Source organism: Rissa tridactyla, chromosome 13 (genome assembly GCF_028500815.1).
Source record: "Rissa tridactyla isolate bRisTri1 chromosome 13, bRisTri1.patW.cur.20221130, whole genome shotgun sequence".
NCBI lineage: Eukaryota > Metazoa > Chordata > Aves > Charadriiformes > Laridae > Rissa > Rissa tridactyla.
In genome coordinates, this window is record NC_071478.1 from 6,623,740 (window position 1) to 6,651,588 (window position 27,849).

At 49.4% G+C, this 27,849-nt stretch overlaps 2 protein-coding genes, 1 long non-coding RNA gene and 5 other non-coding genes across 10 annotated transcripts; 1 reads left to right on the forward strand and 7 right to left on the reverse strand.

Annotated features, from left to right (window-relative positions):
- Nucleotides 1–2,372: 2,372 nt before the first annotated feature.
- On the reverse strand, nt 2,373–3,998 carry UBB (ubiquitin B). 2 transcript variants are annotated; one of them, XM_054219760.1, is made up of 2 exons: nt 3,862–3,998; nt 2,373–3,374 (listed from the first exon to the last, which is right to left on the reverse strand). In XM_054219760.1, exon 2 carries the CDS (start codon nt 3,367–3,369, stop codon nt 2,452–2,454), a length of 918 nt encoding a protein of 305 aa, XP_054075735.1. In that variant the 5' UTR covers nt 3,370–3,374; nt 3,862–3,998; the 3' UTR covers nt 2,373–2,451. The 2 variants fall into 2 exon arrangements, with proteins under 2 accessions (XP_054075735.1, XP_054075736.1); XM_054219761.1 differs by having other exon boundaries at nt 3,791–3,917.
- A 391-nt stretch (nt 3,999–4,389) lies between these two features.
- On the reverse strand, nt 4,390–8,069 carry LOC128917132 (uncharacterized). Of its 2 annotated transcripts, XR_008469179.1 has the most exons (4): nt 7,505–8,069; nt 6,405–6,871; nt 4,967–5,378; nt 4,390–4,783 (listed from the first exon to the last, which is right to left on the reverse strand). It is a non-coding gene; the product is annotated as an uncharacterized LOC128917132 (long non-coding RNA). The 2 variants fall into 2 exon arrangements; XR_008469178.1 differs by having other exon boundaries at nt 4,390–5,378.
- Nucleotides 7,061–7,132, reverse strand: TRNAA-UGC (transfer RNA alanine (anticodon UGC)). Its single transcript has one exon. It is a non-coding gene; the product is annotated as a tRNA-Ala (tRNA).
- TRNAD-GUC (transfer RNA aspartic acid (anticodon GUC)) lies at nt 7,450–7,521 on the reverse strand. Its single transcript has one exon. It is a non-coding gene; the product is annotated as a tRNA-Asp (tRNA).
- On the reverse strand, nt 7,731–7,803 carry TRNAF-GAA (transfer RNA phenylalanine (anticodon GAA)). Its single transcript has one exon. It is a non-coding gene; the product is annotated as a tRNA-Phe (tRNA).
- A 139-nt stretch (nt 8,070–8,208) lies between the features above and the next one.
- TRNAD-GUC (transfer RNA aspartic acid (anticodon GUC)) lies at nt 8,209–8,280 on the reverse strand. The gene has a single exon. It is a non-coding gene; the product is annotated as a tRNA-Asp (tRNA).
- Nucleotides 8,281–8,484: 204 nt separating this feature from the next.
- Nucleotides 8,485–8,556, forward strand: TRNAA-UGC (transfer RNA alanine (anticodon UGC)). The gene has a single exon. It is a non-coding gene; the product is annotated as a tRNA-Ala (tRNA).
- A 1,487-nt stretch (nt 8,557–10,043) lies between these two features.
- On the reverse strand, nt 10,044–27,824 carry DHX37 (DEAH-box helicase 37). The gene is made up of 27 exons (XM_054219577.1): nt 27,653–27,824; nt 26,711–26,880; nt 25,486–25,598; nt 24,390–24,717; nt 23,516–23,664; nt 22,650–22,742; nt 22,056–22,152; nt 21,549–21,662; nt 20,738–20,839; nt 20,113–20,227; nt 19,625–19,720; nt 18,934–19,010; nt 18,010–18,148; nt 17,676–17,752; nt 16,899–17,131; nt 16,352–16,463; nt 15,653–15,759; nt 15,063–15,251; nt 14,819–14,943; nt 14,422–14,538; nt 14,128–14,300; nt 13,616–13,730; nt 13,052–13,189; nt 12,641–12,735; nt 12,122–12,195; nt 11,055–11,152; nt 10,044–10,447 (listed from the first exon to the last, which is right to left on the reverse strand). The coding sequence occupies exons 1-27, from the start codon at nt 27,756–27,758 to the stop codon at nt 10,365–10,367; spliced, it is 3,435 nt and encodes a 1,144-aa protein (XP_054075552.1). The 5' UTR covers nt 27,759–27,824; the 3' UTR covers nt 10,044–10,364.
- Nucleotides 27,825–27,849: the final 25 nt, after the last annotated feature.

Here is a 27,849-nt window from a genome sequence, read left to right on the forward strand (position 1 = left end):
TGGGGGGTTTTGTGTATTTTGTGCAGCTAAAGCGGCCCCGAGTAGAGGCCCAGTTGAGGCTCATCCCTGAAAGTGTCTAGAAGTCAGCAGAAAATAAAAAACGAAGGGAAGAGTGCAGTTTGTGACAGCCCATTTTATGACAATGACACGTGCCATCCTGCCATCCCAGCTGCCCGTTGATCCGAGATGAAGGGTCCAGAGCCAGGAGTGATCCACCTGCACGTCATGTGATGTGAGGGCACCATGGGGACACGCCAGTCCACAGCTCCCACCTGGGCAGAGGCTAGGACAGCAGAGGACCCAGCCACAGCCTTTCCCGTGGTGGAACACCCGCATTGGTATCGTTACCCTTAATTCTGTCTTTTTTTCTTCGAGACCTTTTACCTCTCTTTAATTGCCAGACCGATTAACACATCCCTGTTCAACACCAGCCGTACCCCACTTCCCCAGCAGCAACACAGCACAGAGCAGGCGCTGTGTTTTCCTTTATTTTAAAACATTTTGCTAGGAAGAAATCCTCTGAAAGGAGTTTTCCTTCAGAACCCAACAAACCCCAGTGAATCCAGGAGACACCCCACGGCACAGCGGGACAAACCGAACCATGCGGAGTGGTGTGAGTGACACAGCAGGGATTTCTGCGGTTAGAACAAAAAACCATCATTAACATTTACCCAACGCTTTGCTGTTTTCACCAAACATGGCTGTTCCGTGGTTTATCAGACCCAAGCCGCCGCTCCAAAGCGTTTGTGCCGCCACCGCCACACTCCAGCCCGTTACCTATTTGTACAGGTTTATATTTTTTAAGTACAGCATTGTTGGTTTTTTTCAGAGGCATTTAAAATAAAATTGTTAAGACACAGCACCGCAGCCGTTGGTGTAGGCTTTTGACATTCACGGCGTGTCCCCACGTCCTCCCTCAGCTCTTCCCCTTGACAACCAGGTCACATTCCAATCAGATATGCTCACAGTTATTTTTTCCAGCTTTCTCCTTTTGATCAGCAGCAGCTTCCTGGGCAGGTGGAGAAAGGAGCTGTTAAATCACCCCCTTATGCAAGGGCAGGTCCCTTCATTCCCAAAAACACCCCCTCTCAATTGGGTCAGACACCCACGGCCCAGGAGCTCCATGGCTGTGCACCCGAAGTTGCTGACGGGCTGCATTTTTAATCGGTGAATGAATTCAGACGGCTCAAGAGGCCTGAAAACCCACACAAGGGCGAGCTCTGCTGTTTGTGTCCTGGCCAGCTGGGACACGCGTGGGCAGAGCTGGGCCATCCCCACCAGGACACAGCGGGAGCCGAGCTATGGCACATCAGCGTGTACCCTGGGTGAGCTGCAGCCTTCTCCCGTCATCCAAGCTTTCTCCTCACAGGCAACAAGGCACTAAAAGCACCTTCCACCCCTCTCTCCATCAAGATTAATTAATAATTGGTGCTACTCAAGTCAAATCCTATCACACCCCTCCAAGATCACATCAGGTCGCACTGAGGGCAGGGATCAGCTGAAACCTCCGTTCCACCTCCCACCACATGCCCTTCCAAAGGCAAGTCACACCACCACTCCCCTCAGAGACACTTCTGGTGTCCTACTCCCCAGCCTCCCCCTTTTCCCGCTCCTCAGTGCCCCACGGCCAGCTCCACGCAACCTCCAATATCCAGCAACTTCCACTTCACCACACAATGCTGCAGCGGAGACTTCCCTTCCACCACTTTCTACAGCATGGGGGAACAGCTCGGTGACAGTGGTTTTCAGCTCATTAATACTCCCTATGTTTCCACTTAGTGCAAAGTTGGAATGAAAGCACATTCCAAACCAAATTTAAGGAACCTAGTACAGCTGAAATGACAAAGTTCGCTTATTATACTTTTTCATAAAATGAAGTCTACCCTATAACTGATGACACATGCTAGCCGGAACACTTCCCAAGTCCCTCCTGGCCCAAGAGCTGCAGACCAGCAGTGATGTCCTACCCCCACCCACTTTTGCTGGCTGCATCACTTTTGCTGGCTGTTGCTCCGTGAATGCCAAAACACCGGGGGCAGGACCTGACAATTACTGGGCACTGCAGTATTATTAAAAGCCTCCCAGCTCCAAAACAATAGCAGTTTCACATTACATATGATGCTTACACAACCTGAAAAGCTGCATGACATCTGCAGACTGGCACTGAACTTTAGCCAGCGCTACAGCTCTTTATGAGAACACTTATACAACCTCAAAAAAACCACCACACAAGGATTATTTATGCCTGCCAGGCATGTGTTAAGCCTTGCGTAAGGCAGTTTTGCAATACCTTTGTATGTAATCAGAGTTTAATAGATAGCTAGACCTGGGCAACGGCATAAACAGTTGGTCACATAACTTGACACATGAACTTTTGTGGATGCAACAGCTTTATTGGAATGAACAAGTGCAGAGAAACTTTTACTTGGGTGCAAGCAGCAACTGGCCAGTTCAGTTACCACCTCTGAGACGCAGCACAAGATGCAGGGTGGATTCTTTCTGGATGTTGTAGTCGGACAGGGTGCGCCCATCTTCCAGCTGTTTGCCAGCAAAGATCAGCCTCTGCTGGTCAGGGGGAATGCCCTCCTTATCCTGGATCTTGGCCTTGACGTTCTCAATGGTGTCACTGGGCTCAACCTCCAGGGTGATGGTCTTCCCTGTCAGGGTCTTCACAAAGATCTGCATGCCACCTCTGAGACGCAGCACAAGATGCAGAGTGGACTCCTTCTGGATGTTGTAGTCGGACAGGGTGCGCCCATCTTCCAGCTGTTTGCCAGCAAAGATCAGCCTCTGCTGGTCAGGGGGAATGCCCTCCTTATCCTGGATCTTGGCCTTGACGTTCTCAATGGTGTCACTGGGCTCAACCTCCAGGGTGATGGTCTTCCCTGTCAGGGTCTTCACAAAGATCTGCATGCCACCTCTGAGACGCAGCACAAGATGCAGAGTGGACTCCTTCTGGATGTTGTAGTCGGACAGGGTGCGCCCATCTTCCAGCTGTTTGCCAGCAAAGATCAGCCTCTGCTGGTCAGGGGGAATGCCCTCCTTATCCTGGATCTTGGCCTTGACGTTCTCAATGGTGTCACTGGGCTCAACCTCCAGGGTGATGGTCTTCCCTGTCAGGGTCTTCACAAAGATCTGCATGCCACCTCTGAGACGCAGCACAAGATGCAGAGTGGACTCCTTCTGGATGTTGTAGTCGGACAGGGTGCGCCCATCTTCCAGCTGTTTGCCAGCAAAGATCAGCCTCTGCTGGTCAGGGGGAATGCCCTCCTTGTCCTGGATCTTGGCCTTGACGTTCTCAATGGTGTCACTGGGCTCAACCTCCAAGGTGATGGTCTTCCCTGTCAGGGTCTTCACAAAGATCTGCATTTTCGCTGGAAGGGCAAAAATCCCTGCACTTTAGTTACTTTTCCCGTTCCCTCCCATGGGAACCCGCGACAAGGCCAAGCAGCAGGAGCCCAAGGCTGCCCACGGCGGCAGGAGCAACCCGGCCCCACCCGCGGTGACGTCACAACGGAGGGACCGCCCACACCCCAAGAAGGGCGGGCCACCGGCCCTATCCCCCTTCCCGCCCGCCACCATCTTGCGGGGCCGCTGCGCCTGCGCGGCCGCCATTTTCCCGGTGGCACCCCGCACTCCCGTCTCTGCCGCCGGCTCGTCGTGCTGCCGCCGAAGAAGGCGGCAACGCCCCTGCCCAACCCCCGCCCGCCATCTCCTCAGCTCGCCATCTCCTCAGCCGCCTCCCCTTCCCGCCTCGACAGACACGCTTCTCCGCCCGCCCAGCAAGCACCCAAGCCCTGCCGCCGCCACGACAAGCGGCTCTACTCCTCCGCCTTCCCCGCGGAGGCACCGCGCACTCACCGCGGGGCTCGCAGGCCAAGCCGACAGCACAACACTCCCCGGCGCTTACACAGTTGCAACTGCGCCACACATTCCCCTCCCGACCCTTATATAGCCTCTTCCGCTCCGCCCCCACCGCTCGGATCACTCCGCCAGGCACTATTTTCCCTGCGGCGCGCGCCGCAGCTGTGCTGTGCGGACGGAAGGAAGCGAGGCCCGGCAGCGCGGAGGAGTCAGCGCCTCGCGCGGTGTTGCGTCCTAGATTGCGGGGGGGGGGGGCAGCAGTGAGCGCTCAAAGGAGCGCGGGGTAAAACCTGGCGTGGATCCGTCGGAGCGGGGCTAGGTCCCGCAGCGGCCTGCGGTGCCTCAGCGAGCCGAGGCCGCTCGACTTTCGGAGCCTCCCCGGTGGCTACAGCTTCTTGTGAGAGCCTTAGGCTTTATTCAAGGGATTTAAACCCCTGCAAGTTGTGCCCCTGTGTCAAAAGGACCTCCTTGATTTCCTTCCCTGGGGCAGGGTGAGGGGCAGTTCTGGGCCTGAGGTGCCTGTGTGGAGAGGGACCATTGTTTTAGTCCGGAGGAAGATGGGTATTTCTATTTAAGAAGTCTCTGACGTGCTGTAGGGAGAGAAGCGGTGGGGGAGTGCGGCCTACCAACCCACGGGGACTGGCAGGGTGAAGCCTGCGGGCAGGGTTGTGCCAGGCCCTCAGTGCCACCATGGCCTGGGGAGCAAGGGACAGGGAAAACGTGTCGGTGTCCAGCTGACATAAGGATGCCGGCATGGCCGCTGGGGCCTAAGCAGTCCAAAGGGCAGGGACCACACCAGAGCAGGGCGGTCTCCTGCCAGAGGATAGGGATCAGGCAGCCCAGAGAGGGGAGAGGTGAAGTGAGGGACAAAGGAGACCCGATGGACAGAGAGTCGAGTCCTGCGGTCTCTCTGCATGAGCTGTGTATATATACACACAGTGAGTATGTGTCTATATATAAATAAATACGCACACATAAATGGGAGTACGCGTCTGAGAGATAATGGAATGTATAACTCAGGACTAAGGCCTTGCCACTGAGGTAAAATGAATCATAAACAGAAATAATGATGCCTATTTCTTATTCTATTCTCATAGAGCACCTTCTGGTGGATCTCTGTTGCGCTCACTTGGTTCCTGTGCCATCCTGGTCAAGCTGTACAGCGATTCAAGGGCGCAGCTGAGAACAGAACGGGGCTTTGTTTGCAACATTCGCGAGATGCCGTTGGGTTCAATCCGCCGACGCAATCCTTCGTTTGCCTGCACCCATGGAAACCGTTGCCTGACAAAGGGACACAGATAACACCCAAGGCCACACACCAGTAGGAAGGGAGCAGAGGCCCAGCAACAGCTTTGTGATTGGTTTGAGGGGAACCGGCCTGCGTTTGCCTAACACATGGAGCTTTTACAGGAGGGGGATGCTCTGGGGAGCTTCTCAGCTGCTGGTGCATTGCGTTTGTATTAAAACTTGGCATTGCAATAGTAATAGTAATCTCAAACACCCGGCTCGTTTAGCTGGGGAAAAAAAAAACAACCACCAAACAAAAGTCTTTAGCTTTCTTCTCAGGTTAGAACCACGCTCAGTGGCTTGTATAAGCCACAGTGTGCATTTGGAGTTGAACGAACATAAAAGATTGGAATAGCCTTTTAGATTTATGTCTTTTTTTAAGCATCCTAAGCTTATTCTTTTAGTTACAGAGCCAGCACTTGGGACTGGTCTGAAAATAGTCAAAAAGATGAGATAAGATGGAGTTTTGTAATGGGAATAAATTAAGATGATACAGTGCTGTTCTCCATCTAATTAGGGTAAGCAGCCAACCACTGAGCACCTTGGGCAAGTTTGTACCCGATGTCCGAATCAAATGGTGGAGCAGCACGCTCCTAAAGGTTCCGATTTCTGTTATATTCCGATTGCAAGGCAGATGTTAGGTCCTAATGCAACAGAGTCGTTAAATACGTATGGCTGCTTTGCACAACAGCACTGTCCTGAGCGGGGAGGGGCTTTCTGTGAACAAAGGCACTCCGTGTTTCTCCTGCGCTGTCTGCACAAGTACCCCTTGCTACGATTTCAAGACAAGCTTGGTGACCATGGCCTAACAGACCATGGGCTCTTATACTGACAAACACTGATTTCCTGTGCCAAAACGTCAGTCACTTCATGCCTATTATTACAAACTCTCTCGGGCAGGAACCATCTCTTGTATTCACGTGCAGGGTGTATTGCAGAAGTACAGCTGCTCAGAGAGGTCCTGTGCGGGGAGCTATTTACAGCAGTGATCTTCACACTTACCAGAGCTGTAGCCAAACATTTGGCTCAAAATAACAACTGAAAGTAACACCAGTAAATAAATAGCACAAGGAGCATTTTAACCACTCTGGCAGAAAATGTCATTTTACATCTGTGGCTAGCCAGCTCTCCCTACCAGAGCGCGCTGGATATGCCGTTGATAACTGAACAGTGCAGATAAAACAGCTGGTAACTGAACCGTAGATAAAAGCTGTTTCAAGCTCTACATGGGCTTTGGTCTCTCTGTGCCATACCTTTCGGCCTCTGAAGAGTTTCCTGGGCAAGACACAACCATGCGAGCTATACAACCTGAGGAGATCAAAGCAGGGAGCTTCTTTCCCGAGAGCCCCTCCGACCTGCACCCAGAGAAGCCTGAGCATCCAGCCCGTAAGCATCCAGCTGGAGCAGGGCAGCAGAGGCGAGGGGATGCCACAGAGCCAGGAAAAACCTCCTCAGCATTGCAGACGGTGAGTGCAGGCACCTGCGGCGTCCCGGTGCTTAGTCTTTGGTGGGGGGATGTGGTGCAGAGACCCCGAGAGTGGAGAGGGTGTAGAGAGGTTTGGAGTTAGCCAGCTGTGCTAGGTTCTGGGGCAGAGAGGTGACAGGCAGGGCTGGCAGGCTGGCAGGCCACCAACCCCGCATTTCAGGGTTTGGTGCTTCCTTCCCCCCCGGCTTTGGGGCTGCTCGCTGCCTGCAGGGCCATAGTGTGGCAACGAGATACCTGCAGAGACAAGAAAATCTTGTGTGTGCATAGATCTGAGGAGAACCAGGTCATTAAAAAACAACATTTTGTGTCACTGGGTAACCGTCACTGTGGGCCTTTTTGGGCAGGATCATGGTGCCGTTTTCTGTTGTTTAACCCTGGATAAAATACATCCCAGAAGAAGGTGGGGAAAAAAAGGAAAACAAGTGGAGATGCCGGGGATTGAACCCGGGACCTCATACATGCAAAGCATGCGCTCTACCGCTGAGCTACATCCCCCTGCCCCGCGCTGTGGACCCTGCCTGCCGGCCAGGTGGGTACCAGGCGGGGGTCGCGCTCCCCTGCCCGTCTTCCTCTTCCTCCTCCTCTTCCTCCATGGCCTGTGTGCGTGGAGGGGAAGGCAGAGCGGGGCCCAGGCCTGGCATGCAGCTGCCAGTGCTGTACGGCCGGTGTTCAAACAGGTTTTGGAACTACGGGAACACTCTAGGTTCGTACGCACAATACTGTTGTTTTTTTTTTTTTTCTCCTTCGGAAATTAGAAAAATACATGCCGGAAGAAAAAAAAAAATACCGCAAAAGAAGAAAATATATACGACCTCCCCGTCGGGGAATCGAACCCCGGTCTCCCGCGTGACAGGCGGGGATACTCACCACTATACTAACGAGGACGGGCGATAACAAACTTCCAGCGGGCTGGCCCATGCCCGAGCACCCGCCGCGGGGCGCCGTTGCCGCCTCACGCGCGGGAAGCGGTTCTTGCCGCAAAGACCCCCCCTTGGGTAACCGCCCGCGGTGACACCCGCCCCAGCCGACTCCGGCCTCGGCCCCTGCTTCCGCGGCAAAAGCACCCTCCAGATGAAAGGAATAAAACAGTCTCTGCCGAAACCCGGGATCGAACCAGGGACCTTTAGATCTTCAGTCTAACGCTCTCCCAACTGAGCTATTTCGGCCGCTGAAAACGGTCTCGGTGGCCGTAGATACGACCCCGCCCAGCGCACCCGTGCGTGCCGCTGTCCACCGCCGCTGCCGCCCGCCCTCCCCACGCGGGGTTCACCCACGCGGTTCCTGGGGCGCTCGGGTGTTCCCCCCACCCCCGCCCCACTTTCCAACGGCCGCAGGGCGGGGTGGGAGCCCCAGGCCCCCGCTCAGAAGGCGCCCCGCGGAGAGCGGCGGACCCCCCTTTCCCTCCCCGGCTTCAAAAAGGCGTCTCTGCCTGCTTTACCTCGCCTCCCCACAGGCTGCCGCCGCAGGGGGGAGTGAGTGTGACGCAGCCCCGCGGTCACGCGCGTCACTGATAAACCCCTCCGCGGCGGCCGCCCGGGAAAAACGGCAACGGGGAATAAAAGACACACTATCTCCCCGTCGGGGAATCGAACCCCGGTCTCCCGCGTGACAGGCGGGGATACTCACCACTATACTAACGAGGAAACGCGTATGTAAGTTTTTTCCCGCCCTCTGATATACGGACGCAGCCGTTCCGCAGTGCGTCCCGCACCGAGCGGAGCCGCCTGCTCGCTCCGCGCTGCTCCCGCCGCCGCTGCGGGGCTCGGGGGGGGAGGGGGAGCCATTTGCTCACTGGTCCCACCGAGCGATATGTCCATATTTGCTGTGCACAAGTCATAAAGCAAGTAGGGGATGTAGCTCAGTGGTAGAGCGCATGCTTTGCATGTATGAGGCCCCGGGTTCAATCCCCGGCATCTCCACTTGTTTTGCCCCGCCCTGGAGTAAAGACGGCGGAGTTTTTTGCCAAGCCCGTTGTGTTTGTTTCCTCAGATCGTTTCCCGAAGGAGACGTAATTTCAGTTTTGTAATTTGCAAATAGGCTCGATATTTTCCTTTGTTTTCTTCCCTCCCATCAGCACTGAGCAGTTTGCAAACTTCTGCTGCAATCCTTGCTGGAGAAAGGCACGCAGCCAAGAGCTTGCAGCACCCTCCTGCCTGCAGATATTGCTAAACATTACGCCGTTGCAGCATTTACGTTATAAACATAACGGGCTATTTTCCTTCTTGCTCGAAAACAAAAGTTGTTGTTTCATCAGCATTAGATATTTTTAATGCTTCCTTGTGCCCTGGCCTGCAGCCCCTGTGGTGCATGGAACAGGGGCAGTGATGGGCGCAGGCACGCAGGCTGCTCTGGGCTGGGGTCGCACCAGCTTCCTCCAGAACGTGGGGACACGAGGGTCACAGCCCACACCTCATATCAGGGTATCACAAGCAGCAGCAAATTAACACAGCCTGAGCGCAGGGTTCACCGAGGAGGAAAAAGATTCACCGAAAGGGAAGGTAAACTCAAGCCGTACATTTTCTTGTGGAACTACCAAAATTTCTTGCTCCAAAAGGAGCACGTGGCACAGTTAAAATCGGCCCCGTTTCCAAAAAGCTGCTGTGTTCCCAAAAGTGCTCCAGCCCTTGAAATGCCAGGTTGGCCAGACCATACAGAACGGTACTGGCAAACCACGGAGCAGAGCAAGGGCACCAGCAGAGCCCAGTGCTTGCAGCACCAAGTCAGGGATGAGAAAGATTTGAAAAAAATTACCGAAAGCAAGATTAAAGGATACTCTGAACTCATGACAAAGCCCTAGAGAAGCAGGAAAAGAAATATTAGGACTGCACTGCGTCTGGCTGGGCTGGAGTTGATTTCTTCATAGCAGCCCATATGCTGCTGTGTTTTGGATTTGTGACTAGAACAGCGTTGGTACAGACCCGTGTTTCGGCTGCTGCTGAGCAGTACTTGCACAACGTCAAGCCTTTCTCTTTCCCCCCCCTCTGCTTCCCCCATGAGCAGGCACCGGGAGGGGACACAACCAGGACAGCCGACCTGAGCTGGCCTAAGGGACAGTCCCTGTCACATAACATCACGCTCAGAGACTGGCTGGGCATCTTGTGGGAAGGGGTGAGTGATCGCCTTTGCATCATGTGCTTGGGTTTTTTTTTTCCCCCTCTTCCCTTCACTAATTATCTCAACCCATGAGTTTTCTCACTTTTGTGCTCCCTGTTCTCTGCCCCATCCAGCCGGGAGCCTAGGGAGCGAGCCAGCGGCTGCGTGCTGCTTAGTTGCTGGCCAGGGTCAACCCAACACGAGGACCAAAGGTTCAGTCTGCACTTGGATCTGCAGTCACACAAGAGGAATGCTCTACAAGGGTCTAAAACTCTGCTTATTGCAGCATCCCACATGGAAACCATTTCTCCCATCCGAACCAAGAACTATACATATTTATTATAGTCCATACGACTAATATAGTCCAAAGAGAAATTTCAGTTAAAAAAAACCAACCCGTAAGACACAATGGATAAAATTATCCAAGCATTAATATTACAAAATACCAGCGAAAGAGCTGGTAGGGCTTCTGAGAACACAGAAGGCTTCCCAGAGAGCCAGAGTAAGACCCAGTTCGCTTACAAAAAAGCTATGGCTAACAGTTTAGCAAGTCCATCTGCGTTATCAGATTTCCAAGGAAACCCAAGCTCTCAAAACATCTTGAAGAGGAGTCCATCAAGAAAAGTCATCCGCTTCACAGTGCCACTGGAGGCCACTTCTTGGCTAGATCCTCATGCATAGCTTCAGGGATCCACTGACAATAGGCCGCAAGCAAATCTGGAACGGAAGAGGGAGCGATTAGACGGGTACGGGAGTCAGGGACTGAGGGCTTTCGCTGGAAGGACGAGTCCCCCCAGCATCGTCCTGCTCACAGGCTGAGAGCAAGAACCAGCCTCCCATCGCCAGGCCAGTGCTGGAGCTCGGACACCTGCACGCAGATATTAAAGTATCGAGTACGGGAGAATTTCTGTGAAAGCCAGCACTGCCTCACTTTGCTGCTGCTTCTATAAAGAACTCTCATAACCTGGTGCCCTAACATTGAACAAAATCCATTTTACCTGGAAATTTTTTTTCCAGTATCCACTGACAGCACCATCATAGTCTAAGTTTTCAAAAGCCCCAACCAAATGTTTCAACCGTGGTTAGAACTACAGCAAAAAGTAATCTTAAAATATAAATAAACCTTGCTTTCTAAAGTACAGGGAACTCCAGTTCTTCACAAGAACCAAACCTCAGAGCATTACTGTTTCTGGTAAGAAAACAGAAAATATTTAAAGCTTATCAAGTGAAATAATCCATTTTTTTAAATTATAATTTAATGGTGCTTGAGGTACTACAAAGCCTGCACTGATGTGACTAATAATTAAGCAAACAGAACACTTACATTTAGGATTTTTCCTCCATGCAGCCAGTAAAGCGTTGCGATTATCACAATTTTCTGCAACTAAAGCCCGCAGGAGGGATTCCGTCCTGGGCTGAAGTCTAAATCAGTCCAAAATAAAAGGGCGCAATAAAACAATGTTCGTTAGCACAGTTTAGCAAAGCGTTACAGCATTCAGCTCACCTTTCTGAATTCATACTCGTCACGTTTTTAAAAGGCTAAATATAGAACGTAGATATGTAAATATAAATGTAGAAAAACACAACCTCCAGATACAGAGACTTGCCATTGGCTCAAGAAAGTTCACTAGAAGTAGTTTCTTCCCCCTACCACAGCTTTCTGTTGTTCGAAGTAGCAGCAGGCTGCTCTGGTTGCTGACAGCATGAAGTTGTCAGCTCCGCACAGCGCAGCGTGAAGCACAAAGGAACCCACAGGCCCCACGCTGAACTCGGAACTGACTAAAACAGGAAAAAACTTCGTAATTGTCGGACCCCCAGATAACATCAGTTGCTTTTAACGAAGTCTTTCAAAAATCCCCGCACCTATCAACTCCACAGAAACTCACAGAAGACTCAGGGAAAGCTTAATTTTGGTAAACGGGCGAGGATGGCGGGGGGATAGCAATAGCTGACAGTCCTTTTGGGGGTCACGGCTCTGTAACTGTCATCAAAATCACACGGAAAACATGGTCTGTTGGGAACACATCTTTGAAAAGAAATAGGCAGTGCAACTGGCCCAAACTGCAACGAAAAGCAAGGAAAGCAGTAGTTCTCAGCTGATAGTTTCTTCCACTTGTGAGCAATTTATTTGCATGAAGCAGCCCGCAGAGGTCAGTGTGACCACCAGGTTGCGTGTGTGTGTTCTTCCAATCCGCCCTCACCATCGCCCAGCTCTCTAGAGACACGATTTTTCTTGGTAAAAAAAACTTCATTTTTCTCTCCCTGCAGCTACAGCCAAGATCACTATCTAGAAAGCCCTTCCCAGCATTGAATTGTTTTTTTTTTAACTTAAAAGGAAGTTAAAAGTGTTTGGTGGAGACAAGAAACTTAAGTTTGCATTTAACAACTTACTTGGACCATGTCTTCAGCATTATGAGGGGACTGGACAGCAGACACTGGGTGTAACAACTCAACTTCTTAATGACCTGGAAGATTTGTTATAACAAGTATATAATGAACAAAGTAAATTAATTGTTCTGTGGAGACAACCATCAATGAACTTGGACTATACAATAGCTTTCCATCCCGTATCCTCCATTACCATCTCTCTCCCATCCATGTCTCCGTACCCATCTTGTCCTGACTGGCTTGCGAGATGACTCTTGTGTCACAGAATGGACAAAGACACGAGCTATAGCTTTTTTTCCTTTGCAAAAACACGACTTAAATTTGGCGGTCTCTTTCACCCAAATACTGATTTTCATGCTGTTTCATATTTTAAAGGTATCTTCCCCCCCCCGCAACTCCTCCAGCAAGTTATGAGGAATGGGCACGCACAAAGGAGGAAGCCACAAGGCTCGTCTTCTCCAAAAACTGGGCTAAAAACTTACTGATAACATCAAGGAAATAACGCAGCTGAAACGCACTCACCTTTCCTTCAAGCAAGAACTTGGCAAAGTATTTGTAGCGATCGATACCTTCTGGGTAATCAACTTCCACAGCAGGGAGCTGCCAGCTGACTCGATCTGGAAAGAAAGATCACACCAATCTCCTAAAGGCCGGAAGAGGAGGGTAAATTTCCAAGGAAGATGTGACAATACAGGAGCTAAAGACACTGGGGAGGATACCGCCACCACCCAGCCAGCCTTGCTCCTTAACGGGTGGGAGACGGGCATAAAATGGGACAATGGGAAGATGCTGATATTTAAATGCTCTTTGGACAGTCCAAAGTTTGAGTTTGACCTTTCTGGGCCGCTAAGAGTCTTGTTAAAAGCGGCATTACAATAACGACAGAGCAGCTCTCGGACAAAACTACCGAGTGACACTTTTCAAGACACTTACAAAAGACACTCGGTCTGTGACATCGAATTCGGCCTGTTTCAGGGCAGTAAGACGGAGGAGGGTTTTCCAGAGGCTTCCCAAAGTGGCAGTACGGTGGCAACAGGGTAGGAATCCACTCGGGTTCGACTGCGGACACGCCTTAGGAAAGGAAAAAACACACCTGAATGAGGGATTGCTGCCAAGGGCCGCCACTCGCTAGCAGTGCCATGAGTCAGGGGTCAGGATCTCATCTCCACAGATGTACTTGTATCTCATTCTTCAAGTCAACCGTACAGATTTATGTTCTTTTGTTCAGAGACCAGCAATAATGGGTCTAACAGGGCTGGTGCAGCAGAATTATTTCAGCAGCTGAGCTTTGCTCAGCCCGTTCTGCTAGACAAACAATAAACCAGGCCAATTTTCCCGCTGTTCCAGATCTAGAAAGCACAAGGATCCAAATCCCAGGAGACACAACCACTCTGTAAGGAGAGCACTCGGTCACCGCAGCAAGGGAAACATTCCGCTAAGGCATTTCCGAATTCCTCACCATACCTGCAGGACAAGTAGGGACCGCAGCAGTCTCACCTTTCATATACATTTTCGTAGTCTCAACAATTTCTTGATACACCACAAACTCTGGGAGTTGTTTGAAGAGGACCGAGCTTGGATGGATGAACACTGGGTCGTCCAGGAGAGCAGTCTTTAAGAAAGCACAGAAGATTGAAGCAGAGTGAGACAAATTACCGGCAATCCAATTTCTTGATTGCATCTAATTTCAGCCTCTCTCAGATGTACATGTATATGGTTTCCTTAAGTGATGGAGGTTTTTAATAACCACATAATTTTCTGCTTCGCCTTCTCTGGAGACATCAAGCACTTTACAAGATGGACTAATGCTACTTCTTAGCTCTTTTATAACAATTCGTAGGTGAGGACTGAAAGATTGCAACACTAGAAACTTCAATTCTATGGAGAGATGCTGTGGAGAGCCAGTACATGCAGCCCCAACGCTGCATCCGCTCAGAAGCCCAGGCTTTGCCCTGGAGTGTCTTTCTGCCACACAGGGAAGAGGAATTCGGTCAAATCAAGCTGTTTACCTTGTAGGCATTTTTCCATTTGTCATCCAGAAGCTCTTCTGCCTGAATCCTTCGGGCAACGTGGTCCCCCAGCCCTGCCAGCACAATCTGTCTCAAGTAAGTTGCTTGAGCTTCTGTTGGGGGCTTCATCTTGGGGTCAACATAGAGGCCGGCGTCTGTGCAGACCGAGTTCACTGCCCCGAAGAAAGAGGGAGTTAAGATTCAATAGAAAGAAAAGATTGCAACAAAAATCCCAGTTGATCTGTCACCCCCCAAAAGAGAATAAATATGGCAATTCCTCTCAAACCCGCTTACCTGCTGTCGTCAGCTGCCCCCTCAAGCGCCGGATTTCCAGCATGGCTTTGTACCGCAGCCCATTTTCTTCACAGAATTTACGGGTACACCCAGCGTATTCACAGGCCCCCACTGCTCCTGGAAGTGAACAGGCAGGTAGGGAAAACGACTTAGCTGATCAGTTCTCCTAATTAAACCAACCGTGGGACAGTACTGTCATGGTCAACACATGCATATCACCGTTCCCACTCATCATTAGCCTGGGACACCGGCAGGCTGCCCAGAGAACAGCCTAGAAAACACACTGTCGGACTTAATCCTACAGCACGAGGATGCCTTTGGTCGCATAAAGCTGAGGGTGATGGGGAGGAGAACAGAGTGGAAATGAACAGCACAGGGAAACTGCCGCCGGCAATACCTAACATCACCATGAGGTCTCCCAGCTTTTGCATCGGGCCCTGCCCAGCCCAGATCTTTTGCATCTGTAAAAGCCTTGCTTTCTTCCCCTTCAGATTCGCCGTCTCTTCCTCACTTACTGCTGGCCTAAAAGAAACACGAAAGAGCATAAATGAGCATCGTGCTCATGTGCAGAGGGGCCTCAATATAAGACAGGCATCAGCTGTGACACGGTGATGCATCCTGGAAATAGGATCCTCGCTCACCTGTCAAACTCTTCAAAAAGCTCCCGGACAGTCATTGCAGACACTATGGTGATGGTGTACGGCAGGCAGTCATGCTGCCTGCTTAATGCCAACATCTTCGCATAGCGGGGGGCAACCGGAAAAGTGGCCATTATTCTGCCCAGGGGACTAATAGGGCAACTCAGCTTTGCTGCCAGCTGCTGCTTCAACCTGGGGGAGGGAGAGAAGAGTCGTGTAATGTAGCGACTTCTGCATTAGAACAAGTTTGTGGTGCTGGTTTTGGCAGCCCAATTAATTTGATGTGTTTTCTCAGATTCTGTTATGTGCTAGTCCCAAAGGCTGGGGGAAAGACCCCTCCTTCCTCACGCAGCTCCCACCTGCAGCGTCCACCCACTCCTGGCAGTGTCTTTTCCTGCCCACACACACCCAGGGCCAGCAAAACAAACACAGGTGAACCCGAGACTGTTAAAATGATGCCAGTCTCTGTACAAATGCACGCCCTCAGATGCGAGGGCTGAGATGGAAGAGGGAGGACATCAGCGCCCACCGCCTCCATAGTGGAGGCCGAGCAGCAGTGCCAAGAGGAAATCTGTGGGGACCACAGACGTTACCTTCCCGTCATAGGAGGTTCCTTCAAGGCACCCAGGGCTATCAGCAGCTCCTCAGCTGCTGCAAGTGCTTCTGTCGGAGGTGGTGTTGGGAATGGGAAGTTGATTACCTACGGACACCAAGAGAAAATGCCTCTCAGTACGTCATTGACACGGCTCCCACCGAAAAACAGTGCCTGAACGCAGTGAGAAGTCCTGGAAGGGAGCGAAACCCTCCCCTCTGGTTACATATACCAAAGAAAAACATTTAGGATGTTTGCCAGGAGCGAGAGGAAAGGACATATAATGGGAGGAAACGCTTAGAACAAAAACATTAGGAAACAGGAATACCAGCGTCACCCTTAGCTGCCACTGAGTCCAGGCACCGCCTAGGGCAGGCTGCTTTAAGGACTAGCTTCGCATACTGTGGTTTCTGAAAGTGCTCAAGTATCTCCTGAACACCACCCCTGTTTGCACAGGGTTTTTTTACTACTAAGAATATGAGAAAGCTCTTATTACCTGAGCAAACATGTCTGTTAAGGCCTGGTGGAATTCACAGCAGCTTCTGCAGTTTGCAGAACCAAAATCAAATCTGAGGATCCTGATTTCTAACACAAGGCCCAGCCTCAAGCAACGACGACAAAAGACATTTGTGTGTGTTCCTGGCTCCTAGGGGCAACCACTTCAATGAGTGCTGTAGTACAAAGCCAGTTTACACCTCACCTTTTCTATATTTAATGCCTTCATTTGCAGGATCAAGTCTTCTACCGGTCGCTTTGTTATTTCTGGAGCAGAAAATTTCTCGAAGTCCATGAAGACTGCTGAAGAGTATAACCTAGTGGAGCAAAAGTGCTGCTTAGAGACTTAAAAATCTTAACTCAGAAGATATGCATGAAAAATTAGCAAGGGATTTTAAAAAAGGCAGCTGTGGGTACTAGTTACATGACCATGTAATTATTTACAGGGTTGGGGCATACTGCCTTATTCACAAAAAGTTGACTTGGCTTGGAGTGGAACTCATGCTAATTTGACCAGGAAAGTAAGGGTTTTCAGCAAGAGAACGGCCCCTCAGAAGCCAAAGTGGCAAACCAACATCACCAGTCACAGTTCACGTTTGGCTTCTCCTCTCCTATTTGAATGAAGAGTAGACAAAAACCGCGCTAGTTTCTTGTGAAAGGGGCAGCAGGACAAGGGAAGCTGTCAAATTCACACTAACACTCGTTGGGCTTCTTGTTTCTCCTCCTAATGCTCTCCAGGGCAGGTAGCTAACCTGTAACAGTGCCCTGGTTCCGTCCGGCCAGCCCGACCTGCCCGCTGGTTAGCTGACGCTTGAGATATCCAGGTGACTCTGAAAGACGAAACCCCAGTGATTTTGTCGTAGAAACGTTTCTTGACCTTTCCACTATCCACCACGTATTTGATGCCTGGGATGGTCAGCGATGTCTCAGCCACGTTGGTGGCTACAACACAGAGTCTCGTGCCAGGAGGAGGAGCACTGAATACCTACAAGAAGCAGATGGGCGTGTGAAATGCACGGCCAACAACAGGAAAAAGACAGGCAGTCAACTGGGATGGGTCGCAGGTGAAACCCAAGAGTGAGACCAAAGACTTAACTCCCTTGTCTCCAGCTCTGGAGCTCTCTGTCCAGCTCAGTTAATCCCCAAAAACATCCACAGGGGCCACAGGTTGAGCAGACACCAGTGTTGAGACGCATTTAGACATACTGCTGCCACCTCCAAGGCTAATTTGCATGAACTGCCTGTTGGCAGCAGGATCCTGATGTGCCCCAGGGCCATGACTAATTTTAACACACTGTCACTGTCATTTTTCATCTCTCCCGACCTGCTGAACTGGCTCATGAGGGAGACTGAAGCCCAAGCAATGCCTGCTCCGATCCCATCCCAACTCGCCCATTGCGCCATTCCAGTCTGCCCACGGACGGATAGTCCAAGAGGGAAATTTTAACTCACAAAGCACTTCTGACTTTAGACAACGACCACACATACCTATAAGGATCATTTACTCCTTGTGACAATAAATCCTTTACCTTTGCTTGTTTCTCTGGCGCTAGCAAAGAATAGAGCGGGAGCACATAGAGCGGAAGGGAGGAATCCGATTTCTCATCTGTGAAGGAACAGATATTGTTAAATACACTGTAAGTCAACTCCCAGGCTTGGTCCCAACAATGTCTTCACGAGCACCACTTGGTTTAAAACCAGTGAAGTATTTGGTACAAAGCGGAAGCTGGAAAAGTCTTAATAGCTTTTCCATGACACAGGTTTGCTGTGCTATCACGTCACCTTAGCAAAGGACAACTGGCTTATGTCGCACATGTCACAGGTGACAGGAGATAGGGAATCTTTATTTCATAAGTGACAAACCTTCTTCCGAGTTTCCATCTCCTAAATCAAGGTCAATATCAGATCCTGCAAAATCATCATCAGTTTCAGCGTCTCTGTCTTCATCTCCTTCATCCACCGGTACAACAGAGTAACTGTCCAGATCAATTTTGGGGAGTGTCTGAGAAAGACAGGAGAGACAACCACAGAGCATTAAGGGGGGGGACACTAACAATGCTTTTTATTGCTTTGAAAACAAAGCTGAGGACTTACTCCAAACATCTGTTGACCTGAAAGTGACGGAGGGACTGAGAGATTTCATTTGTATTTCAAGGCTGAGGTTCAGCATTTGGTAACTGTGAGAGCCAGGGGGCAACAACCCAAGTATTTTAAACAGCACTGTGCGCTGAGCCAAGCTTCTTCACTTGGAGGATGGAGAGAAAGGGTAAAATTTCTTTAATTCAGGCCCCTTCAGCTACCAGGATCCAACGTCAGCAGACAGTAGATCTATAACATCAAGATCTCCTGCTAACCAAGTGCATGTAGGACTTGGGCAGAAGCCAAACACTACCCTTCGCTGCGGATACATCAGTCCCAATTTTGGGTAACAAACATCAAGACGAGGAGCAGCCCTGGAGCCAGCGAGTCTGGAATTCCTTCCATTAAAAGTTTTAATGGTGCGTACTCAAACAAACAAAAAAAGATAATTAAAAAAAATAATAAAAAAAATCAATCTCCTGCCTATTATATCCAGGGACACGGTTGAGCATTCTGCTGCTCATAATGCAGCAGTTATCAGTGTAGGTAGTATTACCGGATTTCCTGAAGGGAACATATGTGTGCTACAAGGCTTCGGGCAAGTCTAAAAGAGCCTGGTGAGAAAGACAGCTACACAGGAGCGCTGCTTCGCAGGGAGGTACCTGCTCCTTCCTGTCTCTTGGAGGAATTCTAGCCATCACACATTACCATAACTTTCTTCCGCTTCCTCGATTTCTTAAATTTTCTGATTTCTTCCATTGATTCTTCTTTGTCATCATCTCCTCCTACAAAAACAGACAGTGGAATTATTAGCCGAGCACGCTTTCCTCTCGGAAAAGGTAGTGGGGAGAGTCTGGTCCCACTCCCATCTTTTTGGGGATTCAAAAAGTGTCACAGGGTGAAAGAAGCAAACAGGCAGATTGAAGGCAGAGGGGACAGGGATGACGCGCAAGTTTAACGTTATCGTTCCATTTGGGAACCATACAGAGGATCGACAGCAGCACACACAGCCACTGTACGTTTAGGAGATGATTATCTGAGCTGTATTAGAATCTGAATGTCTAACTTTCTAAAGTCATCTTGGGAAATCCCACTCTCCTAAAAAGAGTCTCCAACAACCAGCAGCATTTCCACTTTAATTCACGAGCAATAGAGTAAGTGAAGAAATGCAATGAGTGCTGAGGAACTGGAAGACACCATACACGTAAACCTTTTCCCCAAACTCAAACCAGCACAAACTTAACAATCAGTCATCAAAATCATCCACATTGAGCCCTTCCCCAACCCTTGCTTTTTGTTGGGGTTTTTTTTGTAATGAAAGCTCTTATTTTTCCAGGTGCAAAGCAAGCTCATTTCTCAGAAATTTAAAGTCTAACAGTCCTTTATTCTACAGCATTACCTGCGGTGGTAGTTTTTTTGAATGGAAAGGCTTTCCTTAGCCTCCTGCAGAGAGAGTGAACTTCTGCCTGGCCTGTCAAAAACACCAAAATCCCACCTGCAAGAGAAGAAATCACTCTCAACCACAGCGTACGTATTTCACCTGGGAAAGCTTCAGATCTCATTTTTCGTAAAAGACAGGTGGAATATGCTGTGAAGTAACATGGAGGAACAGGGTGTTTGACTCCATCCGTCTTCTACGACTCCCTCGAGACGCATGCTAATCTAACCGTGATTTAATCGAAGGCTAATTTTCACAAGAAAACCCTTCTAAGTAAAAATCACACAATGCACCACTGCAGTCCCATGTTCAACTTCCAAAAAAAAAAAAACCTCACCCCAAAATAAAAGAAAAAACAACAAAAACCTCCCCCCCCCAAAAAAACAACCCAGAAAACTTGAGACACGTTAAACGTAAAGAATTTGAGAAGTTCTCAGCAGTGACCTTACCTGCGGGCAACATTCGATGGATTTTACAGACTTTTCTGAAGCACTCCCCACTGTAGTCATCTAGGGGGGTTTTCTTGTTAAAATGAACGGTTACAGGGAATTGTCTTGCATCTACCTAGAGAGGAAACACAACAGGGGGTTTGTTCGCTGTTGTAACTCCAGCGCCATCGCGGCAGCTTTCATGAGAGGACTAAAATAGCTCGCCCTGTATTTCTGATCAGCTCTTGGGTTTTGGTAGTCTACAAAACACTGGACTCACAGAAGTTATCAGTGTTGTCTATGCTGAACACCACGAAACCAAGCTAGAAACCAAAACTTTTCTCTGTTTCAGATCATCAGCTCGGACTGAGGCTTTCTAGTTCTCCTGAACTGTAGCTTACAGTTTGTCAAGATAATCAGATTCTGCTGGGGCAGTTTTCTGATAAAAGCGGGAAGAAAAACACCAGGTTCCTAAAGAAACAATAGTCGAAACAAAATAACTATTTTTAAATTGGTATCTGAAAGATTTCAGCAGCAGCTGGAAAGATTAGAATGCCCCGATTTTTTTCAGTTAATTTTAAAGAGGAAACCCTCGCTGTATTCCAGCCGCTACACGTGACGCAGATCCCAGGGAGGAGAACGATACCTGAATAACAGGAGGCGTAACAGAAAACAGCCTGCTGTTTTCGGTGAAATCTTCAACACGAAGAGTAGCCGACATGACGATCAGCTTGAGCGGCAGCCCTTTCTGCAGGGACACAAACCCGTTACTCTGTGCCTGAAAGCAGGCGGCAGGTGAAGCCACGCAGCGCACAACCCCAGAGCCACCGGCAGGGCTGGATACAAGTCTCTGCGCCGACGCACAAAGAAATCTAAGGCAACGAAACCACTGCGTCAAGTGACGGAGGACAGACACAGCTTCGAACGCAACGTTGTCTTAAAACGCACAAAAACCCGCGCTGGCCGTCCTGGTGCTGCCTCTAAACCACCACGTTCTCTCTCCATCCCTAAGCGAAACAAAACCAGGCGCCAAGCGCTGCCCTGCGGTCGCCAGCCCCTGGCACCAGGCAGGACCAAACCCTTCACGACGTCAGTCCTGAAACATCTCCTCCAGTGCAACAGTAAGCATCGTGCTTTCTTAACAGCTGCTAATTTTAATTATTTACATACACATGGCACTGTATTATCTCGTGGCACCGTAAGTCTAAAATTAGTTGGATATTGACTGAAAAATTATCTGTTGGTACTGATACATACTGGTTTTCCCCTTTTTGTAAGCTCTGTGCTTCTCCGATCGTATGGAAAGACAAACCTGTTATCCCAGTGTTATGTCATGGTTTCCGTCAGATCTCCATCCACTTCCACGTCACAGAGCACCTCCTCCACAGAGCCTCTCGTGCCTCACATCCCCCTCCCCAGCACACCCGCACCTATCGCGGGAATACTGCTCCTCTTACCTTCGCACGAAGAGGCACGATGCGAGACAAGAGGCCTATCAAGATATCCGTGTACATGCTCCTTTCATGGGCTTCGTCAATAATGACGACTTTGTACTTGGAAAGCAGAAAGTCCTGAGAAGAGAGATCAATTTCATCACACAAAGCCTCACCCAAGGCCATCTTTAAGTCAAGACAACCTACAGCTGCACAAACACCAACACCCCCATCCCCATGGCTGCACTCTCCCCCACACATCTGAGCAGAGTTTAACGCGTTTACCCTACACAAAGCAGCCTAATTCCCAAGACTCTCTTCCTTGCGTTCATTTTACACAGCGAGACAACCTAACGTTTAGGGGCTTGGGCAGGAATATAAAGGATTGAGATGAGATACATCTCCGGTGTTGAAACGGATTTTGCTTTGCAAAGTGCTTTGCTTTGTGACAAATCCACGCAAAGCAACTGGCCTCTCATCCTGGTGAGACAAAATACTTTCCTTTTTATATCACTGAGGACACCAACTTACCTTCTGAATTTCTTTCAGCAGCACGCCATCCGTCATGAACTTGATTTGTGTTTCATCTGTAACATTGCCTTCGTATCGGATTTGATACGAAACCACCCTGCGAGGAAATACCACGGTAGCCACAAGACAAAGCACAGGGAGAAAGAGAAAATTCACGTTCAGACCAGGAGGCAGCCTTCAGCATAACTAAATTAAGACTTGATGCCAAGACAAGTTAAAACGAACATCAGGAGCTCCCCCGAGCCCAGCACACACAAAACGCGAGAAGCCGGGATACACAGCGATGTCACTTCAAATTATTTCATTGTTTTGGGAAGCTTTCTCATACGGAGACAAAGTGGGAACACTTCCCCCACCCCATCTCCACAAAGGTCTCTCTAAAAAGTAACTTACAACCATTAGTAGCACCAAATCTACATGTGCTTTTTTTTTTTTATGGACAACCCTACAGAGATGTTTATAAGTAACTTTCCCACAGTTCTTCACCAGAGGCAGAAGGAACAGGCAACACATAAATCTCCATTTCATTCTATCACGCACATGGAGCATCTCAGCCTTATCTCCTTGCAAGGTCTCAGCTTTTTTTCTCCTCACCTGTGTGACAAGTTCATTTCCTTCGCGACTCGCTGGGACATGGACACTGCAGCCACACGCCGAGGCTCGGTGATCCCAATAGCACCGTTTGAACTAAAGGGGTGAAGGGAAGAAAAGGAGGGGTGGTTTGGCTGTTTGTTTTAAAGACACTTAGAGAGACGACAACAGGATTTCTGTACAACGGTTCTAAATTAAGTAGCATCACTCTCACAGTTGGAAGAAAAAGACAGCAAGGAAGCTTTGGGATTACCCTTCTATTATATGCGTATTGATCTGAAAATGTGTGTGCCACAGGGACTTTTTCCCTAAATGTTGCCTCTGTAATTCCAGCTCGCTGAACTCCAGGGCCCTCTTGCCAGAGGAACGTCCAGGGGGACATTTCAGAAGAAACTGAGGTGGGGGCGGCAGCAGCACAGAAGCTGGGTGCACCCTGGTGCAGCTCGCAAGAAGCATCTTATGAGGTGCCTGAGCTTATAAATGTTACCAATAGCACCAGACAAACCACAGCTATTTTCAAAGATGTCCTTAAGAACTATGCACGTTGTCTTGCAAAGGTAAGAACAAACCTCTGTGAGCAGAGATGGGCAGGCAACACAGCCCCTCCGTGAAAAACAGGCCAGTGGCTTTGACAAAAACTTTTACCTTAGAGGTTTCAAAAGATTGCTTCCGTGGAGGGACTTTTGCAAGTCACAACCTCATTCCCTTCAGGGCTTTTTAAAAGCCCGCTCACCACGGCCAAAACCACCGCACAGAGAAGACCAGGTGCGCTTCAGTTACATCAGCAGAAAAGAAACAAACCCAGAAGTGCCCGAGCTCAGCGGGAATTCTTCTCGTTGCATTTGCTGCAAATAAAAGACGGCTCATACCTGGCATAGCCAGCTTCATAGAGAAACTGCGGTACTTGGGTGGTTTTACCGCTCCCCGTCTCTCCACATATGATGACGATGGGATTCTCACTAATGGCTTCCATGATTACTTGCTCTTCGGCAAGGATTGGAAGCTTTAGTCTTGCTTCCTAAATAATAGAAAACATGTATTTTAGTTGCACTGTTTTGTCTCTCACTCCCTTTTTTTCTTCCCCAGGACTGAAAACTGTTACCTTCCTCAGATTATAAAGGCCACAAAAGGGAATTCTGCAAGCTTTGTGGCTCAAAAAGCTCTAAACCAGCTAATAATATCACACTAGCGTGTCCAAGAACCAGTCACCAGAACAGCTTCCCAGAAAGCCGCTGGCAAGCCCTGCACTTCAATTTGTGAAACTTCAGAGTCCCTGGAGTTTATTAACATAGCACTTCAGGCAAAAACTCATTTCCCAACTCTGTCTCGCCTGCTCAGACACAAGCAGAACTTTTCCCGTTTCTACAGAACACTCCACCCACAGCCAATGGAATAAAACTACCCAGCACAAGATACGGCATAAGGGAGAGCTAAAAGTGACTTCACCAGATTTTCCAGTGAAGAACGATAAAAGACTGCTCATAGATGCTATACGTAAAACCAGAGACAAATGCTTATATCCTAAAACAAACCTAGTTTTCCTTCTGCTGGATGAGACGGGCTTAAAGCTCAGAGATGTCCGAGTACAGCTCGCCAGGACAAGGACCCTGAGTGCACGCTGCTGCCATGCGGCGTTAGCGAGAGCCACGAGGTAACGCTGGCATCTGCAGGGACCTGATTTGATGGAAGGTACCATAGTCTCCAACCCTCTTGATAAGCACTTGACGGTTCACAGAGCCTCACCTGAATCTCAGGAGACCTGTCCACTGGAATGAAAACCGCAGGTTTGCAAGGCGGTTTGTTGGGGGCTGCCTGGCAGACGGGCGCACTAGGGCCAGCCGGCCGCTGGTTACACACTGCCTTCTCCACGCCTTCCTCTGGCTTGTCAGCAGTACTCAAATCACCGGCTGAGGAGTTCTCAAGTTCTTGTTTCTGCTCTTCCTTCTCCTCCTCAGAGCTACTGGGTTCTTCCTCAGGCTCCGATTCAGAATCTGCGCTGTGTCTTCTCTTATTTGCACCGCTAATGCTCCTGATCTTTTCAGGGACCACAGTCCCTGGCTCCTGTATCACCCTAGACCAAAACATCAACATGTGAACTATGCTGTGGCCAATCTTTTCCAGAACCTCAAGCCAGACAGGTCTTACACACAAATGAGAAAAGCTGCATCACCAAAAGTCACTGCCTGTGCCTGAACCAGGTTTTACTCAAATGAAGAAAACCTCCACACCTTGGGTGTCTTGCAGCGCCAGAAGAGATCACCAGAGAGGTTCACCCAGTTCTCCAAGGATCTCCAGCCTTGGAGGTTTTCAGGACTCCGCTAGGTAAAGCCTCGGATGACCTGATTGCTGGATTCGTATCTAAGCTCACTCCATATTGATATTTATTCATTTCTTCAGAAGACATCTTTGTAGTTTAATTTATTTCAACTTCTGCCAAAATGCAGCTCTTGATAAATCCAGTAACTAAGGTCCACGTTAGTTGATGTTTTCCAATACAAGAAAGTAAACATTTATTCCACTAATTATGTGATTTAGCATAATTGTAAGGGTATGTGTACACAATTGTGACCCACTTTGTCCCTAATGAAAGGGAAGACCAGGTTATTTTAACTAACATCCTCTCCTTAAGAAAACAAGAAAATAACTACTATATCATCAGATCAAAACAGAAAATTTTTTAACTCCATCTGTTCTGAAGAACCTGTGTGTAATAAGAGGGGGGGAAAAAAAAAAAAAACAAAACACCAAAACACCAAACCAAGCAAAAGAAGGTAAGAAGATGGCCAAGTTTTCAACCACAGTGACAAACCAGAATGGTTCTTTCCAAATAAGACTTTACCTTTTAGTCTGGTACATGCGCTCCCCAATACCCAGTTTGGAAGTTGTGTACAGAAGTTTCATTTCCGCCTCAGAAGCCTGGACCTCGTTCAGCTTGCTCAGCAGCTCAGCTCGCTGTTTGGGAAAAACAACCAAAATCAGTGCTTGCTTTCACCAGGAAATCATTTCATTTCAAGATTTGTGCCTGAGTTTTAAAGGGTGTGCTCTGTCTGGCAAATCTTGCTGTGAGGTTGCAAAGCCGTTCCTGCCGCTCCACGGTCAGTCCTCCCCGGGGAAGACTTCGGCCCTGCACCAGAGCAAAAATAGAAATACAGACTTGACCCTTCATCGCTGTGATGAAAAGCTCAGCTGCACCCTTCAAACAAGGGCAAAGAAAATGGATTTGAACTAAAATGCTGGAGTAAGGGCTTGAGTAATGCAAGCTTCCCATCAACTCCCTCATGTGGGACACGGCGCTGGCAGGAGGTCGGACAGCAGCAGTTTCAAACTATCTCCAAAAATAGAGTTCGTTTGTCAAAACCATTATTCAGACACTAAAACGAACAGGAATTTTGCCTGAAAAGTTTTTACAAAGATAGAAAAGCTGCACGTGCCTACAGAAAATACCTAAGAGCTTGAAATAAATATTTCAGAAGCACTGGCAGTAGCAGAGTTAGGGGTGCATCAAGCTTGGCCTTCTGCAGCAGGACAAAGCTTCTCATACAACCTGTGAGAATGCTTTTAAAATACCACGTCATTTACTCTGCTAGTGATGTCTTCATGACGCGCACCTACTCCATCAGGGTCAAGGAGAGAAACAGACCCAGGACCCAGAAACGGCACGTTCCTGCAACACCTGATCCATGGAGAGGGAGAGGAAGGCTTTTCTCCACAAGTTATGTTCAGGAGTCCATGGGTGACAGCGTGTTTTTGCCAAAATGCCCAGCAAAGGGATGCTACACACTGTTTTTAACTTAAATTTCAGCATCTGCACATCCTTGAGATGCCCCAGACAGGCCATATCCCAAAAACTGCTCGCTGTCTCTGCAGAGCTGTCACCCCTCCGCTGGTTTTCCACACCAGTAACGCAACCGTGTCACGCACCAGGGACTGACAGTGTCACAGCGTGAGGGAAACCTCTGCAGCTGCTCATTAATGTCAGCCTTAACTTTTTCCACACGCTGATATTAACTTTACCATTTTAACCAAAGTCACGAAGCTGGAGGTACCAGCAAGCAACAACGTACCTGTTTTTTCTTTTCCTTCTGCTCTAAAACTTTCTGCAGGTTTTTCTTCTGTTTCTTGCTCAGGGGTTTCTTCTGCTGTTGCACAACAGATGCTACTTTTTTCTTCTTTGCTTTCTTCGCTGGCAGGACCAGGGCGTTACTCCCATCGATTCCCTTCAGCGTTGCTTCATCTGAAAGCATTTGTTTGGTTATTCCCTGGTGCCAGGCGGATTATTTTCGGCAAGCTGCTTAACGGGCTTATCACAAACCGTACTAGATTTAGCTGTTTTAAGCAAACACAACCCGCACCCCCAGCAAAAAAAAAACCCTGCATCATCATCGTCAGCAAGGGCAAAGGACCCCGAAAGCGGGGACGTGATAGATAACCCTGTGCTTCCAACAGCCCTGAGGGTCATTTTCCTTAACTTATGTAACAACGCTACCAAATTTGTGCCTTTTTATTGCGCTTCCCCGGGCGAGGGGGCAGCCCGGGACACTGCACCGGGGGCTGACCCTGCGGCCGCCCGCCCCCCTCCAGGCACGACTCCGGTTTAACGCTAAAAACCCCTATTGGTGGAGTCTGAACAACAAAAATAGCATAATAACTGTGTTCTTTTTTAAAAGCAACATTCGAGAACGCAAATGTTAAGCATAAAAATATTACGTATAGGAATATTTTAATAACTGCTTTAGTAAAGAATTGCTTAAATGCAGCAACTGCTTTAATAGCGCTATTAACGCAAGGCCTACAAGATACTTTAAAATAATTTCGATGCCTCCAATGGAAGCAGAGTAAACCTATAGTAAGGACACGACAACAACTCCAATCTCAGCAGCTCCGCGGTCACGTTTAGCAACGTTAACGGCCCCGGGCCGCAGTAACGAATACGACGCTGAAGAGAACCGAACGGAACCGAAACGGGCCGGGCCCCCCCGCGGCCCCCGAGCCGGGCCCCGCCGCACCTCCCAGCTCCAGCGGCACCTCCGGCGGCGGGGCGGCGGGCGGCGGCTGCGCGGTGCCCTGCGGCAGCCGGGCCTTCCAGTTGTGCCGGCGGCGCGCCCGGCCCATGGCGGCGGGAGCGGGAGCGGGCACACGTGCTGCTCCCTGCGGCCGCCACTTCCGGGGGAACGCGCGGTCTCGCGAGAAGGGGGCGTGGAGC